A 20,342-nucleotide genomic window follows, 5' to 3' on the forward strand; every position below is an offset into this window, starting at 1 on the left:
AACAGGCAATGTGGCTATGCAAAGATTTCTTATTTGTGTTTTCACTGATGCAACTGCAGGTTTTGAATTACTGATAGTCTTTGCATAAACACTAAAACAATAAAAGCATAATTAGAATACATTGTATACAGCCGACCCCAGTTTTATTTTGCCCCAGCTCTGTATTTGTGATAAATCACTAAGCACCAACACTCGTTAGAGACGGTGGTTTTGGATCTCGTCTCTCCATTGAGCAAAAACAGTGCTGTGACTAGAGTCTGAATTTCAATTCTGCAAGTGTACAGTTGAACTGAATAATATTTGGCACAATGCAGTGTACAACCGAGCCACTAAATGGCTGATTTACTAAATTATTATTAGATGAGCCCTTGCTGTTCCAAATGAAAGTGCAGCCACTGTCTTCCTTCATGGTGTGTTCAAATTGTTCTGTGTTTAAATATTCAGCATGAGGCTAATGTGAACTGATGAACTGAGACTATAAACATTCACTTTCAATACAGATAGAGCGACAGAGATGCAACATATCATATGGCCCGCAGAGGTGAAAATGATTTATATTTAAGGATGTTGCTGCCTACTTCCATTACTTTAAGGTACTCTTAATTAGCATGGTGTTGGAAATGACTAATTCTCATGTACAGGAAGAGCAGGCTCATGGAGGCTGAGATTTTTTCGCATGCCAATGAAGGAGAAGCTACCATTAGGATTTTCTCTCTGTGTAGTTCAGAACCTTGACTTTTATTCATGGCAGGCTGCACTGCACCAGCACAGTAATGTGTCTGCTGGAAGCACTATGGTTTTTGACATTCAATGTTTTTTCTAGACCCACACAAAAGGTCTATAATCCATCCTCGTTACCATCCATCCCTCTGCAATCCACCTCCCTTACAATCCATACCTACTACACAGCCACCCTGGCACCTCACTTCCATCTCACCAGCCTCTTTACTGACACCTGCTGGAATGAAGAACAACCCTTTGCTCCTTGGACAAATATAACCCCAGCCCCCTCCTCCCCTTTGAGGGCAGTTATAGGCAAGCACTTAAAATAGTGTGATCACTTACAGTAGATTAGAATTTTTTATTGGTGCCGTGTTGCCATAACAACAAGAAGACAGCAGATGACTTAAGCTAAGCTTGCGAAGCAAAAGGCTGCTCATCTGGCAGTTAAAATGAATACAGTTCATTTCACAAGTTTCCCATATGGACTCTTAGTGTATGGTAATGAGGAGACCATATGGTGAGAGAAAATGCACTGAGAACAATTGGGTTCCACTGGCTGAGTGGGAAGTTGGGAGTGAAAACCGGGGTGAGAGATTCTGGTGTGTATGCTCTCTGGGTCCAAGGTTTGGTTGAGTTTTGTTTTGGTTTTTGTTTGGGATGGTTGTTTTCCATAGGGGTTTCGCATTTCTTAATCCATTCCTTAATATGTCGGCCGTGTGAAATGACAAACATCTTGCAAATTTTGCAATATCATTCATCACAAACTGTCAGCAGTGTTTGCAAATCTGACTCGCAAGATCTTTTAAATGTGTTGTGCTTAAAAGGCAACAGTACTAAGTTTTTAGACAAAGTGCAGGGAAATTTAAGCACTTCTGACAAGCAGAAACATTAACAGTAATCATTTTAAAAACACTCGCATCTTTTGCCTGCATGTTTAGTTGTAAATAATGCTACAATGTATAAAAGCTTTAAAGTAAAAATGTAATAAATACTTTTTATTATGTTTCATAAAAGATAAAAAAATGCCAGGAGCCATGTATACGCGTTACCTACACATGCGAACGTATAGAGGTGGATAGAGAGCTCCCACTCTCCTCGCTACTAACCAGATTGGAAACCTGGGAGGACAGCTTGAAAAAGGCTCTAAAGTCAATTCTGTACTATACATGCTTCATAAAAGATGAATATAAATGCATTAGTTAGACACGGTGAGCTAAATTAGAAGGTCAGGCAGGGCTGGGAGGGCTGAAAAATCACACAACCAATGAGTATAATTACTCTTTTTTAAGTCTATTAAGTGGTATTGTTCTATCAGGGCTCAGGGGTATAGGACATGAAGAACAAGATAAAGTAATGTGTATTTATTACTCCCACTGGATCAATTTACCAGATATTTTCAGCTCCATAAAGCAAAATACACAAATGCCGCCTTTGTTACTTTTCTCAAACTGCTTTATTTTCTCTAAAAGAGGGACTGGCTCTTGGAGGAAAAAAACCTGTTTGCCCTGTGGAGGTCCCTATGCCAACCGTTCTCAGTGAGGAAAGAGAGAAAGCTGATGAGTTAAGTAAGACGGAGGTGAGGTATAGGCGAGGGACAGAAGAGAGAAGCTAATCACCTCCAGACAGAATTATTTGGGTTTCCGGATCTGGGGGAAAAGTGAGAACTCGATGCAGTGGTAACAGTGAGGTTTTGGAACCAGAGGAGCTGCGTTCAAATCTTAATTTTCTCACTTGCTAGCTGAGAAGTTGTAGCATGTCACAGTCCTCTGAGAACTCTCACTCCTGTGACATGGGGAGTACCACCTTGCAGGGATTAGTAGCCCCCATTTACTGAAGTCTTGCTATGTGCCAGAGACCTCTTTGCATAAATGATCTCATTAACGCCCAACAGCAACACAGCAGTGCAAGCCGTATCACGAAGGAGAAAACTGAGGCTGGGAAGGTTGAGTCACTGCACTGAGCAGTAGGTCTGGTTTTCAAAATTTGTGTGTTTGCCGTGAAAGCCCACTCTCTTGGCCTCTATGCTCTTCAAAAACCTTGATAAAGCAGTGCCAGGCACACAGTGGGCATGAAGTATATGTTACCTGCTTCCTGGGATTCACAGCTAACACACGGAATGAGGGCTAAGCTCATGGTCGGCTCGCACTGCCCTTGCACTAACACTCACTGACCACTCAGGAAGACAACCAACAAACTGAAGGGGGTGGAGACACATCTGGCCTTCAAAACAGAGACAGCTCCTTGCTCAGTGATTCTGGATTTCACTATGCATTTTAGCATCTCAGAGTTTCTGACTGACCACAGGTCCCAACCCCCTCACCTCTACATTATAAGAAAAGTCAACCTTCACCCCAATGTCAGTCACATGTTCCTCTCCTTCCCAGAATCCAGAGAGGAAGGAAAGTCTGTATGAAACAGAACAGAATGCTGCGATTTAAAAACTTTAGCCTGCCCTTCTCCATGTGCATATGAAAAAGGAAGCCAAAAAACATCTGGGTTAGCATAATTATAGTATTTTAAATTTGTATACAGCAACTATCACTAATGGTGACTTTCAGAGACAAAATAATTTACAGAGAAGGCTTCAGCTTGCTCCTGTTTTCTCTGTTGGTAAATGGGGATGATGTCTGCTCTCCCGACTTCTCTCACAAGCAGGGCTCCAATAAAACAAAGCATGTACCAGTTCTTTGAAAAAGCACAAGCCAGTATACAAAGGCATATTATTATGGAAGGCTGTCTGCTTGGTCTTTGGAGCAGTTTCATTTGACAGAATATGTGGGTGGTTGTATGAATCTAGCTTTGTCTATTCACAAACACATGGGTTTAATAAAGCGCAGTTTGTTTTTTAAGGTGTGTGGTCCACGGCTCACTGAAACACTCCTGTTTGACAAACACTGACCATGATTCTAAGAAAGGCGGAGCCCATTTTTATCCCCCTAACAATGGATAGCAGGAGTATAAATCTCCGAGTCCACAGGAATACTTCGTGCTGGCTCCATCCGCCACTTCCTGACCCTGCTCTTGAACTCTCACTCCACCTTAACATTCAGAGCCAAGAGGACAGCCACTCTGATCTGAGTCACACAGAGGGCTTCCTGGGGTGGGCTCCGGCCAAACTCCTTGCACGGTCAAGTGGCTAGATGCAAGCTGTGGAGTGTTTCCTTAACACACAAATCCATTGTGTCCTTGATTACTCTTCCCAAACCCAGGAAAAAGGGGCTGGGAATTTCACCATCAGGTCACTGGGGATGAAGTGACACGTGCCTGTGCTATTTGTTCAACATTTCTGAACGTGATATGCAACCATAAAAATGTTTTTAAAAGTAAGTGCACAAAACTCAACCCTATATTTCTATTTCTCTCCTTTCTTTATGATTAAGAAAAGTACTGCCTGGCTTCTATAGACCTCAACCATTAAACCAGAATTTCTCTTCCATTTTTCATTAAATATTTATAGAGTGGCAACTGTGCGCCAGATACTGCGCCAAGGGCACCCACGGGATTACCTCTTATTATCCTTACGAGATCCCTATGAAGTCAGCAGGATTATTATCCCCATTATAGATGAAGAAACTGAGGCACAGAAGATAAATCATACACTCAACTGCTCACCAGGATTAGGATTTCCTGCTCTGCAGAGATTTAATGGAAGAGCTCTCAGAAGCAAGGGTCCCACTCGGTCTCAATTGGCAATAGTCATAGCTACCTTTTGCTTAGTGCTAAATAAGTCATTAAAATAACAATCTGAAAAAGTAGGAAATACTGCCATCTCCATCTGATAGAGAAGGAAGTTGAGGCACAGACAGGTAAAGAATTTGGGGGGTGGGGCAGAGAAAAACCTTTGACTCCGATTGCAGAGTAAGTAGGTGCCCTTGCTCTGAGTTCCACTCCACCCAATCTGACTCTCCAGTCCCTTCAGCAGATTCTGGAGGCTTCCGATGCCAATGCAAAGCGAAGACGGTCCCAATATGGAAACCATGGGGAGAATCTGGCATTGCACCCACGCCTTCTTTCTACCACTGAGACATCTAAGGCCCTGACCATTGGGTGGACACACATTATTTATACCATGGTGCTATAAAATTACCAATTATTGACCATAGGAAATGCATGGGAGCTAGGTTCTTGTAGACAGAGGAACCTAAAGATACATCTCTCCACGGCACGTCTATGCAATGGAAGGAGACTGCCATTCCCTCCCCATTATTATTAGATCATTTATTGCTCACCAAGAATAAGTTAGGGTGAAAGGGAAGGATGTGTAAGATGGAGGCTCCTTTCAAAGACAAGGATATGGACACATTATGTGATTTCCTCCTCAGGTGAAATGTTTTCAAGAAGTTTTTACCATGGTGAATAAAATTTGGTGGAAGTAAAGCTGTTCTGGGAAGCTGAAGGTTGAGACTGAAGGCTGTGTGGTTCTTCCTCCAAGGACTAGGTAGAGGATGGATGCTTTTGCTTGCCACAGTTCTTCCTCTCTTGGAGCTGGTAGCACCGCCTCCCCCGTCCTGCCAGCCCCCACATCTGTACATGAGTTTGTGGGGTAGCTTTCTCCTGGACAAGGCCTATTCTGACAGGTGGCTCTGCCTCCCACTGCAGCCAGGTACACAGGTAAGATTGAGGATGAACTGATCCCCAAAGAAGTTCACTGAGCTAGGAAGGATGCCAACTTCACTTTTAGAAGTGTTTTCTAGGTCTGTTTCTCCTAGCAAAACAGACCTAGAAATGACGTATCTCTAGACTTACTGTAGCAAGAAGAGGCCCTCTCACCTACTCACCTAATTTATAATAGTTTTCACTTGTGTAGTAAATAAAATTCCATTTTGCTGTCAGTACAGTGAATGGTCGTTCTACTAATTCTGTACTTTGAACCTCTTTAGCATTTAACTGTTCTCTCCTCTGAGTCCTCACAGAACTTGGGTTGCACTTTTGTTAAATGTACCCATTACTTTCTCTCATGATTAGTTGTCTCTGTTGTGTAAGGTGATCTCTCCCACACAGGGCCCAAGTTCCTCAGGTTCAGAGATAGGAATACTCCCAACATTGACAACAAGTACAGAATAGAAGTCAATAAATGTGAATTTCCTTCTTTCTGCATTGGCAATTAATGGCGTATTGCTGCATGACATATATTACTCTGTCTTAAATTTTTGTTTAATTTCTCACATCTGTGCCTTATTTCCTAATTACGTGGGATGCATCTGGAGGTGAAAGGTTCTGTCTTATTTGCCCAGTTGCAAGATTTACCAGTGTTCCTTTTGCGCTCTAGCTTCACCAGGGAGAAGTATAGATCCTCATGTAGGTAGAAAAGCAGTGTTCTTTTTCCTCTTGAGAATTGGTATGATGTAGTGATTAACAACCTGGACTTTGGAGCCAGGCTATATAGGCTTGAAGCTCAGTTTAGCAATTTACATGCTGTGTGACCGTGGGCAAATGATTTAAGCTCTCTTTGCTTGATTATTTTCTTCTCTAAAATGGTGGTAATAATACCAACCTCAAAGGGTTTTTGAGAGGAAGAAACGACCTAATATATGTAAAAATAAGTACAGCATCACTTGGCACACATCAGTGCTTGCTCCTTTTATTATTGCTTACCTTACAGGCCCAAACATACAAAGCACAAAAATATTAAGTTGCTTATCTATGAACTAATTTTTATCCGTGGCAAAGTTTTCTACCAATCACCGAGGCCCCAGTTTCCAGAGACCATAACCCAAAAAGGAGGTATCCTGACCTTTGGCAAACGCTCAGGGTCGCCAGGGTGCCGGGGAATGACCTTCTGTAACCTCTGGAAACCATAATCGATGGTGGGCTCGTTGAGCGCTGCAATGAAGAAGGCACACAATTAGAACAATTTCAGGAAATAAAATAGAACATGATTTGCAACACCGATAGTGTGGAAATAATTGGGAAGTCCAACGTTTAATTGATGCTTTTGAATTAGAGCATAAAATAATCTGACGAATGCTCCCTTTGCTGAACATTTCCACCATCTCCTTATGCTATTTACCATAGTGGGGAGTGACTTGCTCAAAAGAACATTAGTAGCAGGTCTTGAACTCTGCTCTTCTGGTCAAATTCTATATTCTTTACATTATTGGAAATAGAAAATAAAATGGTATTTGATGTGAGGTTTTAGGATTCACTTTAGTCAGAAGCTCAGGGCAAAATGCTCAGGGGCTTGTCTGAGGGTATCTACAGATTATAAACAGCAGGAGAATTAACAGTACTTGCTTAACTGAAAAATCGCTAATGAACCTCAGCAGATACGATATCTCAGTGCCTTGTGCGGCCATTAAGCCTGCAAGAGTGTGGTGAGGGGCAGAGGAGACTGGATCTTCTCGGAATAGAAATCTTATTCTGCCCTTGACAGAGTCTGCAAGGAGATGGGTACTGAAAATGCCCTTGAGACAACACCCTCACATCTGAAATGACAGACTGATTCACCACCATCAACATTATTTCAGGAAAAAGACCAGCCTCTGTGGAGTACTAGCTTAGAGCAGCTGGGTCTCCAGGAAGAATTCTTAAAAAGTCTAAAAGAAGAGCAAACCTGTAATAATATTTGGAGACAGTGGGCCTTGTTGTACCCATATTGTCTACATCCTCTTCAAAGCATCCTTTAATTAAACACGATACAAAATGGACTGGTTTATCATTTTCAAAATTCCTTCCTAAGGTATGAAATAGCTTCAGCCTTCCTCACCTGACTAGGAAAAGATGGCAGCTCCATCCTCTACGCATATCCCCCATATCATCCAAGAAATGGGTGGGTGAGTGGATTTTGTTCTTCTTTTCTTTCCTTTTTTAGTGTAACCAAAGTATTCAATCACATATTCTCTCCCATACTGAATAAAAAGACAGTCTTTGTAGTTCTGACATTTAGCTATACATTAGAAAACAAGTTGCCACATGCTTTACTTAAAATGCATTTCCATTAACCTAAATTCTAAAAGTAAGATTCACACTACTACTAACTTTAAAAAACTGTATTAAATTCAAATAGGTCCCAAGGCTAATGGAAGCAATTTGTATACCAACCCAAACTGACTGGCCCACTTTTCAAAATACAGGTATGATAATCTTGTGGTTTTAAAAGGACATTTAAATTGAAAGACTGTGAATTTAGTACATAATTATACCAATAGAACCCTTTAACTTGTCAACTTGTAAATCTAAAAGGCTATCAATCATTTCTAAAGAGGAAATAAACCTTAAAATTCCTTGATTGACAGTGCTTACTTTTTATGTAAGAAAGAAAGGAAAAAAAAAAAAAAGGCTGCATAAAGTGGCCAGAAATCCATTTACAAAAGTACATTGTTTTACATAGGTGAGTAAAAAGCCAATAATTACACCTCCAAAAGACACATAAATCAGAGTAAGTACTTTTTCCTCACTTGTATGTTTTAAGTTGGAGTGAACTTCAGGTAACTTTTTATTAAAAAGATTTTTTCCCCAAATGCAATGCTTATTGAAGTTGTTAATAGAGTAGCATTTTCATTTAAGATAATGTAATCATCTTTGCAAATATGAGATTTAGCCATCTCCCTCCCTACCCACCCTTCCAAACAGTAAACTTTTAACCTGTCTCTCGTGGAAATTAACTAAAATTATACCCAGGTGTAGCAAATATCTCTCTCTATATACTAGTATATGAGTTAAGGCATAATATTTATTATTTCTCTCATTTTATGAATTACTTTCTAAACCCTTGAGAAGAATCCTTTTTCCAGATTAGACTTGTAGAGAAAAAGCCATAGAACCCTTTATGCAGGGAAGCTGTTACTCGTAAAATCCATGGTATTTAATCAAGAAATGCATGAGAGCAACAGGAATGAGCACCTAGGTTTACGTTACATATCACATTCATCTCCCACCCATAATACTAATTGCCAACAAAGATGTTTAACCATAAAAATAGCTTTAGACAATTAAATGTATCATTTTAATATCTGAAGACATAATTCAGCATCCTGAACATTCTAATTCTTGGTTTTATTTTTCAGTCTAAGCCACCAAATAAACTTGAATTGTTGACCCACCCTTTCGCTTGTTTGCATAATGAATTAATTCCTACTGTGTCAAGAAATTCGAGATTGTTAATTGAATGACTGTCTGATGTATTGGGGGGAGGACGTGTTTCTCTGGCCGTACAACAACTCAGAGCAGAATGACACTTAATATCTGCAATTAAAAGAAGTGATTCAAATATCCTACGGAACTAATAGCTAAAGAGCTGAGGAGAAGTCATTCTGTTGCCACAAAGAATAATTGAATTAGCTATAGTAAACTCATTATTCAAAGAAAAATAAGCATCTACTCTATGGAAGTACACTATGTGGGAGGAAATATTTCAGATAGTAAGAAAAAGACAAAATATTTTAATTTATTTCCCATGCCTTTACAATATGCTCTATGCTCATATTATTAAATATATCAACCTGCCCTCTATTTAGGTACTGAATATTACAATGGCATTGTCCAGTGCTGTAGACAAAGATAACACTAAAGATATGCAAGACAAAGCTTGTGGTACTAAATTTGAAGATGCCTGATCATTTGTCTGATTGCACTGACTAGAGAAAAAAATTAAGCCAATTACTGAGTGAGAGGGGCCATAAGATAAAGCCTGTTAAAAAAATAACAACCTGAAAGATTAAATGTCTAGGGAGGAGGATGGTGAAATTATGGCACACTCAGGGAATGGAATATGATGCAGTCCTCAAAAGCAATGCAACAGGAAAAAAAATATTTACTGGCATATTGCTAGGTTACAAATTAGATTACAGGAGCATATGTACAATATGGTTACTTTTTTTTTCTAAATGAACATACAGAGAATAAAGAAAATGTTTCTGGGTATAAACTGCCTAACAGTAATTATTTCTAAGAACTGAGTCTTAAAGCGCTTTTCTTCCTCCTCTTTGTGCTGTGCATTGTCTAAATTTTCCACAATGAACATATATATATATTACTTTTATAATCAGAGAAAAAGGTTAAGAGCAAGAGATTGTTGTTGAGATGGAATTTGACCTGCCTGTATAAAGTAATGACATAAGAAACTATGCCTTAAAAGGGGTCTGTATACTCTTTAATAACCTTGCATAGGTTATTACAGACCATAAGAAAAATAAGTAGTATACTTTTGGCCAGTTGTATAAATATGTGACTATTCATAAACTTTCTGAAAATCAACAGAGAGAGTAACGGGGAGGAATCATAAAGAATGGTATATTTATTTCCTCAGTGGGGGTAGTCGTACCTTAGGGACATACATCTACTCTGCAAGAATGTAATATAAAGTTAATCCTTCAACAAAGTGACCTCATTGTAGTCAAGCACAGGGCTTAGGGAGCACCAGCAGAAATGGGACTAATCAATTTTTTTCCCCTAAAACTTGAGACAATTCCGAGAACCTAGTAGAGAAAAAAAAAACTTAATTGGACATAATTAACCACAAATAAAGAAGCATGAGCATCTTAGGTTGAGAAAAGAAAAAACAGATGAAGCCATAAACTGCAAAGGAATGCAATGATGAGAGCAGCTTATGTGGCCCTGCTTCCAAACACCTAGTCCACATCTCTGAATAGGGTTTGAGAGGGTGTCATCCTAAACCAGGTAGGGATGGTAACAGAATAAGGGAGGCTCAGAGGTTTAGAAAAATTCATAATCCCAAATAAGAAAAGCCTCAATTTTTAAATCAACAAAGTGGAACCAATGCGGGCATTTAAAAAAATTCTACAAGATAGTAAATTCTCCATTGATTCAGTAATCATTTTCAGTGCCTACCATGTGTTCAGACTGCATTTGTAGGCCATCTTTTTTGTGTGTGTTTTGTGTCACAACACCATAAGCTCTTAAAAATAAACTTTCTGAAAGGCATATGTAATCTAGCCCAAAAAGACAGATGAACTACCTTGATTGTAGAGTTGGAACACAGCTCCGACTCTCATGGCCAGGCTTCAGGAATCTACTCTCTTGCCTCCCTGACAGTCAAATGGTAGGTCACCACCTCTGCTCCTGGTTCTGACATAGCCTTCACTAGGGTCACACTACACTTAACAGGGACACATGGATTTCAAGAGTGATCAGGCTACTGAGGAGCCACAAACATTTGAATTCAAGCTGTCTTCCAGTGTCTGGTTCAAACTTGGAGGTAGATACATATTAGCTGAATAAGCTTAGTAGGACCTTATGGAGCTGAGTACATATACTACAGTAAGTCTGAAACTGTCATATAAATGCATAAAAAGCAAGGTCAAATGCTTCGACACAGGACAGCAAGCTTGCAGGGCAGATGTATCAGCTGAGATTTCAGAAGTGTCCTCTCCCTCACAGCTATGATATGATACTGGAGAATGGATACTGGTAGGAAACAAGGGATATATGCGTGGGACTGGCATTTCAGCTGCAATAAAGTCATTACTTTTCAAAAAGTAAGAGTTAATTAAAGGGTTAAAAAAAAAATCAAACCACTTCATCTGGCTTTGTGTTCAGACTGCTTATAAATGACTTTGGGTTCCGTCCCAATCTCACAATCTCAGACTCCCCCAAAGGAAACCAGGGACTTTCTATGCAGAACCAGTCTACACAGACCCCTTCTCCTTTGGGCTTCACCTGAGGTTCTGGTCAAGACAGAACAGCTTTGGTTATACAAAGCTACTGTTTACAGTGTCCAAATGTTGATACAGCATGAAATGCTATATGCAAAGAAAATTTACAATAATACAACTAGATTTTATGCACTAATACTAATGACAAAATTGCAAAATCCACTCAAAACATCTGGTAATGAGTAATCCTAACCAAATATACATGCAAATTGTGGCCTTTTCACACCTTTAGTCTTTTTTTTTTTCTTTAATCCACTTCACAAACACATCAATAAAGAAAATTTTCTTTAAGGGGATTTATTTGCAAATTAAAATCATGTAGTTAAGATGAATGCACTCTCAGTTATGAAAATTGATTTTTCTCTTTTCAGAGTTTTCTTTTAGAGAAATCACTCCTCCATCCTCCTTAACTTCTTGAATACTTATTCCTGGAAACAATGGAAATGAGAAGCTGGAGAGTTGTGTTCCCAAACATCAGGGGAAAAGAGATTTGGGTGCCATTCCAACGTTAGCGCGCAGAGTTCCCCTGCTTTTACAGCTTAGCAACTCACTGCAGTGCTTTAACATATTTCTGGGGTTTTAATTTCCTTTTTTTAATGGTTGTGTGACATGATGTTATTTTGACTGGAAATAAAAAGAAATGCAGATATTAGGAAGGTAATATTTATATTCTATTGCCATTTAATGTCCAAACAAATATCTAGACTCTATGCCAAGTAATAAATAAAACCTCATAGCAGAGGCAATGATAAAACCAGCACCTGGGTCTCCCAGCTTCCCTGGTGACTACTCTATATTTGAACTAAAGGAGTAACAGCAGAGCATTTCCCTTCAAGGCAGATCCATTCTGGGCATAAGAGTTATTACATATGTGTTAGGCAGAGCCTTTTTGTTCCATAATGGCCCCATTTTTCCCTCAGTCACTAAATTAACAACCAGAGGTAAACAATAAAACAGCAAGTTATCTTCACAAACCTATGTTTAAGAATGACTTTAAAATATAGAAACCAAAAAATCAACCAGAAACCTAAACAAGAGCCAGAAATATGGTTAATGAAGAAATTTGTTACATTTCCAGCCATTTGGATATTTCATTACCTGCCTAGATGTTTAGTGCACGAATGGTATTCCGGGTCGTCTCTTCCACAGAAGGGATACACTCCCAAAGAAACCTAAAACCCATCCCCTTGCAAGCCGAGCCCCTGCTTTCAGTGTGAAATGCTTTTACAGCCTGGCGCCCTGCCTCAAGAGCCAGTGAGGTTCAGGAGAGCTTCGGGAAGAGGCTCACTGAACTGCAGAAAGCTGTAACTGAACCAGAAGGATGAAGCCAACATGGGCAGAATTTACCAATATAGGAGCCAAAGGAAAATTTCCAAACTGGCTTTAAACCTGCCCTGACTTATTTGTTGTCTTCAAACCTCTTGATGTGTGGCAACTTTGAGATTCAAAAATCAAGCAAAGGAAGTAACACTACCTCTCTACCAAAGGTACAATTAGAGGTATTGGCTTTTGTGGCTAAGTCTTCTTTACAAAGAGTGGATCCAGGGAAGCAAGCAAAGTAAAGACTAGGGGAGAAAGCGAGATAGAAAGGGGATCAGAGCCCAGGATGATGAAACGCAGGGGCTCTTGGACAAAGAGATGGAAGACCCCGAGGACTGTCGCTTGGAATGCAAAGAACTTGCGTATGTTTGGAAATTAATAACTCTTCCAGAAGCAAAAGCAATCAAGAGCAGGAAGAAAGAATTAAGAGTGACTTGCCTTTGTTTTTCAAAATGCAAAGAGCTTTACTGTTTTTCTAAATCTGAAAAGAATACATTTTAACTGTATAAAAATTACAAAAGAAACACAAAAAAGTAAAAAAAGCCCCATAATATCCCCATTCATATATAGTCACTATTTATATTAACATGTATGCTTTCAGACATTTTCACAATACTGTTTTATATAAATATAGATTACATACATATTTATATCCACCTTATTCTTTTTAATGGTTGCAGCATATTGTATTACATAATTTATGTAACAAGTCCCTAGGTAATGGGGATGTATGTTTTTTCCCCCAAATTTTCACTGTTTTAAGTGCTATAACGAACAACACTCAGGAGGAATTCTTGGATAAAAGAATATGTCCATTTCAAGTCTTTTGATACATATATTCCCTAACTGTCCTTCAAAATATTTATACCAAATTATACTTCGACAGGTTACTTTTAAAGGCATCTGCAAAAAACTAATTTTTAAGATTTTGCATCCTAAACTCAATTATTCTCTAAGTTATACGGACCTCTGAAGATTTTTAATAAATGTTAAGATTACAATGATTACTTGTAGAGGTATCATTTTAAACATACCCTCAGGTCATATAAGACCCTTTTCCCAGTAATATCAAAATGCTTTACAGACACCATCTCATTGATTCCTTCAATATGCCCTTGACATAAATGTCAAAAATTATTACTCCCAATTCGAAGGTGAGAAACTGAGGCACAGAAAGAGCTGGCTGCATAAATCAGAACAAAAGCCTCAGTGTTTTACTTATGCCGAGATGACTATTTTATTTTAATATTAGTGAATCTCAATTTGCAGCATATTGACAAGTCCTGCTAACAAATCTATTAAAGGGCTCCTTTTTTACTAAATATCTATGAAACAGAAATCCAGCACTAGGAGGAATCCTTGTGCTCAGACTCCTGACTTCATACAGGTGAACGAGTCACTTGGCCTGATTTCTTTAATTAAAGCTCACCATGTCAACAAACACAAACCTTTTGGGAAGGCCACCCTGCTATTTTAAATTTGCCCCACAAATGATCAAGAAACTGTGTTTTCTGTCTCATCAGGGTCTCCTTATAGGTCCGAGTTGGGGTCTCAAAAGTTGATTTGTCTTTTGGGAAAAAGAGATACATAATGCTGTTGAGATACGTTAAACCTACTTATTTCATACCCCAACAGTTGGTACTTTCTGAAAGACCCTTAGTGAGACGTCACTGGCGGAAGTGGAGCATCTCTTCATAAACAGACCCCTTTCTTGCCCTGGAGGGCTACACTCTATCTAAAAAGGGAAGTAGGTGAATGTACAATAATTAGGGAAAACTGTACTGCTCTCTAATTGTAATAAAGTTGATGAGAAAAGTTGCCCCTGTTATTGCATACGACGTGCTCTGAACAGCTTGGCCTTCCAGGAGCCTTAATTAAGATTTCCAAATTTGATGCAAGTTTAAAACTAAAATTAAATCCCTCAAGCATACAGAAGCTTGAAGATCTTCATATTTTTTTTTTTTTTTTTTGCCTTTCAATCTTTTTCATTTTGGATTTTTAAAAAATATTTGGATCACTTATGATTAGGTTTCAAAGCCAGATTTGCTCATTTGAACGAGAAGAGGATGATTTTCACTGTGTAATGGATGATGGTGTTTAAGTACTGAAGGCCAACACACTCGGTCTTTCTTAACGTTTAAGGATAAATCCATAGTTTTCTCTCCTACTGGCATATCTTCTGATATAACAAGAGTAATATTCCTTCTATAATTGTTCTTCAGATTTCTTCCCAAAGAGTTTTGACAATAACTTTTATCAAGGGGGCAAAATCACCAGCCTGTCTGATAAACATGTTTTCTTGGTTCCCACCCCAGCCGGTGCTTGACATCCTTCTTTTATCATCTGGTGTGTGTTCAGAATGAGCTTAGAACAGCAATTGCCGGGAATAGGCAGGCGATAAACCGCATTGATTTAACACATCTTGTTTTCAATCATGCTTGGATTTTCTGAGCACGCATTTTTCCTGTACTCCGGCTTGTAGCTTTTATCTGACGAGCTGATCCCTTTTCACTGGAAAATGAAAAGGTCGCACAATAAGACACGGTTTACTGGAACTTGAACACGCACCAGGGAAAGTATTTTAGATAAATACTGTCAGACATAGTGGAGCTGAATTTCAACAACACAATTGCTAAACAACAATACTTATTACTCCCCAAGAAAAAGCTACCAGCAACTTACGGCTCTCAGCAGGGAACAGCACCAAGTCAGCCTCCAAAGCTGAGAAACCCTTCTCTGAGCCTCATGCTCACGAAACACAGGGTTCTGGACCAAGGTCCTACATGTGATTGCTAATATCACAGTTTTATGAGACAACTCAAAAAACTACCCCCACTGTTCACAGAGTCATTTCCTTTAAACCAGTGGACAGGTTTCAGAAGAGTTGGATAATGAAGTTATAGCAGAGCTCTGCAGATAGATTGGGAGGGGAAAAAAATTCCAAGAAAAGTAAAATAAAAGTGATTCCAAACAATCCATTAATTCCACTAATAAGATAAGAAAGTATTTGTAACTGGAAGCTATTAGAGGATTAAGTGATTATTTGGTTATGTTTTAATGTACTCAAAGAGAACTTATAACAAGTACGCTATGCAGAGAGCTACAATGGCCTTGCAGATAAGCACAGACATTATTATCAGCCTAAACTCCAACCTAAATAGCATCTTGATATAAAATAAATGAAGTCAGCCTTCTTCGTTATTGACCCAATCTAAGTGATTATTATTGCTGTGCATCATTAGCCTTAGACTCAGCCAGAAAGTCTCCTCTACCTGAACGTTTGAATCTGGAACCCTTTCCTGTAAGCCTTAACACACACTCTGATTAATCTTTATTCACTGTCAACTCTAGAGCTTCTCAAACTTTCTCTGTTCACAGTACCTTGGCTGTCTCAGCAATCTTCTCACAGTGCCTCTAAGCCAAAAGAAATACCCAACAGTTCTGTTTATTAACTACTTAGGTCCAAACAGCTTAATATTTACAGCCTAACACTGTTTATTAACAACTTAGGTCCAAACAGCTTAATATTTTTATCCTAACAACTTAGTAGCCATTTGAAAAAAATATATAAAGAAATTGAAAGAAAAATAAAACCATAATAATTTTTTTATTTCATTCTAAAATAATCACCGTAACTTATTAATGGGATGTGTGCTCCTGTTGGGCACTGCACAACTTCTCAAACCTTGGTATAAGATTGGACATCGACACCCTCTTTTCTATTCCACATTGATTTTCACATGACACTTCCTTTTGACCATAGTAACTGCCGAAAAGTCAGCTTTGCAAAGCCATGACACCATCAAAAGGAATGTAGTGCAATCTAATGTTGAGCTATGAACTACCTCAAACAAGTAGTTTGTGTGGTATCTGACAGACCTAAAGTATCACTTGTTTTCCTCAAATTTAAACTACCCCACAGCACCCCTGTAAGTTTGCCAGGGCACTTCGGTGTATAAGTTTAGAGAACATGGATCCACTCGGAAGCACAGAATTAATTAAATGATCAGATGCTACAAGGATCCATTGCTGTCATTCACTGCGTCTTTTCTTCTAATAATAATAATAACAGCAGCAACAGCTAACACTTCTTAAGGACTTCCTACGTGTCAAGCACTTTACATGAATTAACCTCTCTAACCTTTACCATGACCCTGAAATGAAGCACTATTGTTATTCCCATTATGCAGAGAAGGAAACTGAGGCTCAGAGGAGTTAAATATCTTGCCTTAATTCACAGAGGCAATGAGTGAAAGGCCAGAGATTCAAACCCAGGCAGTCTGCCTCCCTAGCCCTGCTCTTAACCTCTTTGATAGAACAGCCAAGTTAAAACAACCAAGAGGCCTCCAGAACAGGTCTCTAATAATTTTGGTCTACAGGACTTCTCTAACGCTCTTCTGGCTCCCCATATACCCTTCTATCTGCAATCTGTCCTAGTCCTTTTCTTTGTCTTAACTTATGTCCCGTGGAAACCTTTGTCCCCTACTCCAGGCCTCAGTTGACTTCCATTTCTCTAACAGCACACTCTTTTTCCCTTTGTTCCAACCCTTTTGGAGTAAGACACAGCCAGCTTTGCATCCAGGCTACATCATGGCCAGCTACGTGCTTTTCGGAAAAGGCACATTCTTTAAGTCTTCCTTATCTGTAAAGTGAAGATGTGATATGGTACTATTTGCACAGTGCTTAGCACATAATAAATACTCAATGGGCAGCTGTTATTACCAATAATAGAATACCTGCTATGTGCTAGAAATAGGGGCAGATGCGGGGAATACAAGATTACTTAGACATATTTACATATGCCCCACTCTCAAGAAACTCCAGAGTTTAGAGGGTTAGAAAGACATAAACAGAACGCTAAAAGAAATGTGATAAATACAATACGAGGATGCAGTATTCTAGGAGAACATCAGGTATGTTTCACTTGTCCTTGAGGTTCAGCCTTTCCTCCCCCACTGACACTAATTTGAAATTACAGTTCAAAGAATTCCACCTCTGATTCTCAAATATTACCCTGAAATAGAGCTCTATCTGGAATAGGACACAATTGTTTTAAAACAATATAAATTTTGTGACCAAATCGGAACAAAAATAGGAGACACCTAATTAAGACGGGATTTTTTTCTCAGACTTGGGATGTTTTATATTGCTTAATTAATTCAATAAAATTGGATGCTTGCTATATACAAGGACACGAGTTTAAGAAGATGAAAAAAGAGAAGTACAATACAGGTCCAGTTTCCTGTGTATCCCCAGGTGGAGATGATTCACTTTGAAAAACTCTTCTAGGCACTGTGATATACCCTTGAGGAGTGCTTAATCCAGTGGAGAGACAGGCCTATAATCAGCTAATCAAAAAGACACCAAACTGTAGCATTACTAATGTACTAATAATACACTGCACAGAAGAAGGAAAAAATAATTCTCTGTAGTGGAGTCAGGGAAACATTCACCAAAGAGGTCAATTTTCAGCTGGATGTGTAGGGATAAATAGGATTTTCCTACTGAAAAGGGTGGGAAAAGCATTTGAAGCAAAAGGAACAGCATGAGCAAAGGCACAGAGATTTAAAAGGACACGATGTGTTCAAATAAGGTTGGATATTCCAATTTGGGGAGAGCATAGCTTATATATTGGGAGTAGGGTGTTGAACAGTAACCACAAGTAACATTATTTGACTTGAGAGCCTTACTAAGAACTTTATCTGGTAGGCAACAAGGAGTTATTTAAGGTTTTCCATATCATAGATCTGACATAATCAGATATATTTTTAAAGACATAACCATAGGAGTCCAACAAAAGATGGATTTTAAAGTCAGTACTATTGCAATAATCCAAATGAAAAATGAAAGACCAACTAATGAGGTGGTCATGGAGAAAAGGTCGATTTCAGAGATATTTTAAAATAGAATTTACAAAACTTCAGTAACATGTTAAATGTGAGGGATTAGAAAGAACGGAGGATGACTCTGACATTTCTAATTTATCTGACTAAGTGGGTAGAGTGACCATTTAGCAGGATAAAGAACGCAAGAAGAAAACTATTTATGGAAGAAAAAAATCACCAGTTCAACTTCAGACATGCTGATTTTAGGTGTCCATAGGACATCTACGTAAAAATTTAGTAGACAGTTGGAAATAAAAGACTGCAACTCAGGAAAAAAATCAAGGATGGAATTAATATTATAGGTAATGTCAAGATATTGGTAACAGCTGAAACGATTGGTGTGCGAAGACAACCAAGGACAGACAGCACTATGAGGAACACTAATAGCTAAGGAATAGTTAAAGATTCAGAGATAAAAGAGACAAAGGCAGGTCAAAACAGTAGAAAGAATACCAGGAGAGAATAAAGCCACTGAAATCAAATGAGGAGCTTAAAATTGTCCACACCATCTAGTGTAGCTGGGTAATCAACCAGGAGAGGTCTGAGGGAAAGCTGTCAAAGTAGACCACTCCAAGACGAAGAGTCATGAATGCTTTACCCCTTGGCTCTGGTTTTCTTTTGTCCCACACAGTAATCCCCAACACAAAGATCTGAACATACCAAGTTAGTAAGGGGGGTTGGCAAACCTGTTTGCCCAACTGAAGCTTAGCTAGTCACAAGGGGCATAGAGAAGAGTAGAGGACACTCCGTCCCAGACTGGAGTCACCTTAGTCCTAAAGAAAAGTGTAGAACTCAGGGTGCCTTGAAACAAAAGCTATGATGTCAAGTTCACCTTTAGGTTTGGTCAATTCCTGTTAGTGTAGTAGGAGGGATGAGGATGAGGGGATTTTCCATGGCTCTTGATTTTTCCTGCTCCCAGTCTTGATGCTTGTCTTTTAAGAAGTGGATGGAACCAAGCTGATCACTCCAGGCACCCCAATGAGGTTCTACTGCTTCTTACCCATGCTATATTTGGACTTGTGAACCATGGAGGACTAAGCTTCCTTGCCACAAAATATAGACTAAATACATTTGTATATGTAACCAGAATTTCATCTTCTCCTCTGGATGTTGGTGTTCTTAATATTGGTCTCTGATGACTTACAATCAATAGATGTTTAGTTAAGCAATTCACTTGTTTTGGAGTAACAGTTATTGTGTGGGCGATGGGTACGTGGCCACTTCCGCAATAAGCCCACGTCCCCTAACAGAGTGAACATTACAATCACACATTTGTTGCTATTAGCTCATGAGATGCTGGAAACCAATTTTGAAAAGCAAGTAATAAAGCACCACATAAAAAATAATGGTGTAATTACTTCTTGGTCAGGTTAAACCTACTGTGACGATAAACCAAAGGGAGCAGCAAGCATCATAAGTGGGTTTGCTGTAAATTTGACACTGGTTCTGACCTTCAGCAAGGAAAAGGCTTGAACACACCTACCTAAGCCAGGTGCACAGAAGACTATTTGTGTCATATATGTTTATAGAGTCTCTGTTTAAAAGCACTTTAATGAATTTATCCCAGTAATGCCTATGTCAACTCTAAAGAGCTAAAGAGAATGGACCAGTCACTAAACTATTGACCCAAAGGCTTTCAGATTCCCATTTGAATTTAGGCCCCAAAGAAAGGGGATCTAGAAACTGCATCAGACAGCAATCACCATGCTGGAATAATTTGTTCTCTAAATGCAAAGGAAAGAGAAGGAAGTGGGAGGTCTAATTGGAACACGGACAACACTGTCCAGGAGGTGAAGGAAAC

The 20,342-nt window shown here is 39.0% G+C and overlaps 1 protein-coding gene across 1 annotated transcript in view; it reads right to left on the bottom strand.

The window, feature by feature from the left end:
- The window catches only part of EBF1 (EBF transcription factor 1), a 386,380-nt gene that overhangs the window by 28,000 nt on the left and 338,038 nt on the right, over positions 1-20,342 (bottom strand). The window contains exon 11 of the mRNA XM_058544975.1: positions 6,458-6,546. Within this exon, the coding sequence (XP_058400958.1) occupies positions 6,458-6,546 (89 nt within the window). The remainder of the gene's footprint in view (positions 1-6,457; positions 6,547-20,342) is intronic.

The sequence above is a fragment of the Diceros bicornis genome, chromosome 1, assembly GCF_020826845.1.
Source record: "Diceros bicornis minor isolate mBicDic1 chromosome 1, mDicBic1.mat.cur, whole genome shotgun sequence".
Classification (NCBI taxonomy): Eukaryota; Metazoa; Chordata; class Mammalia; order Perissodactyla; family Rhinocerotidae; genus Diceros; species Diceros bicornis.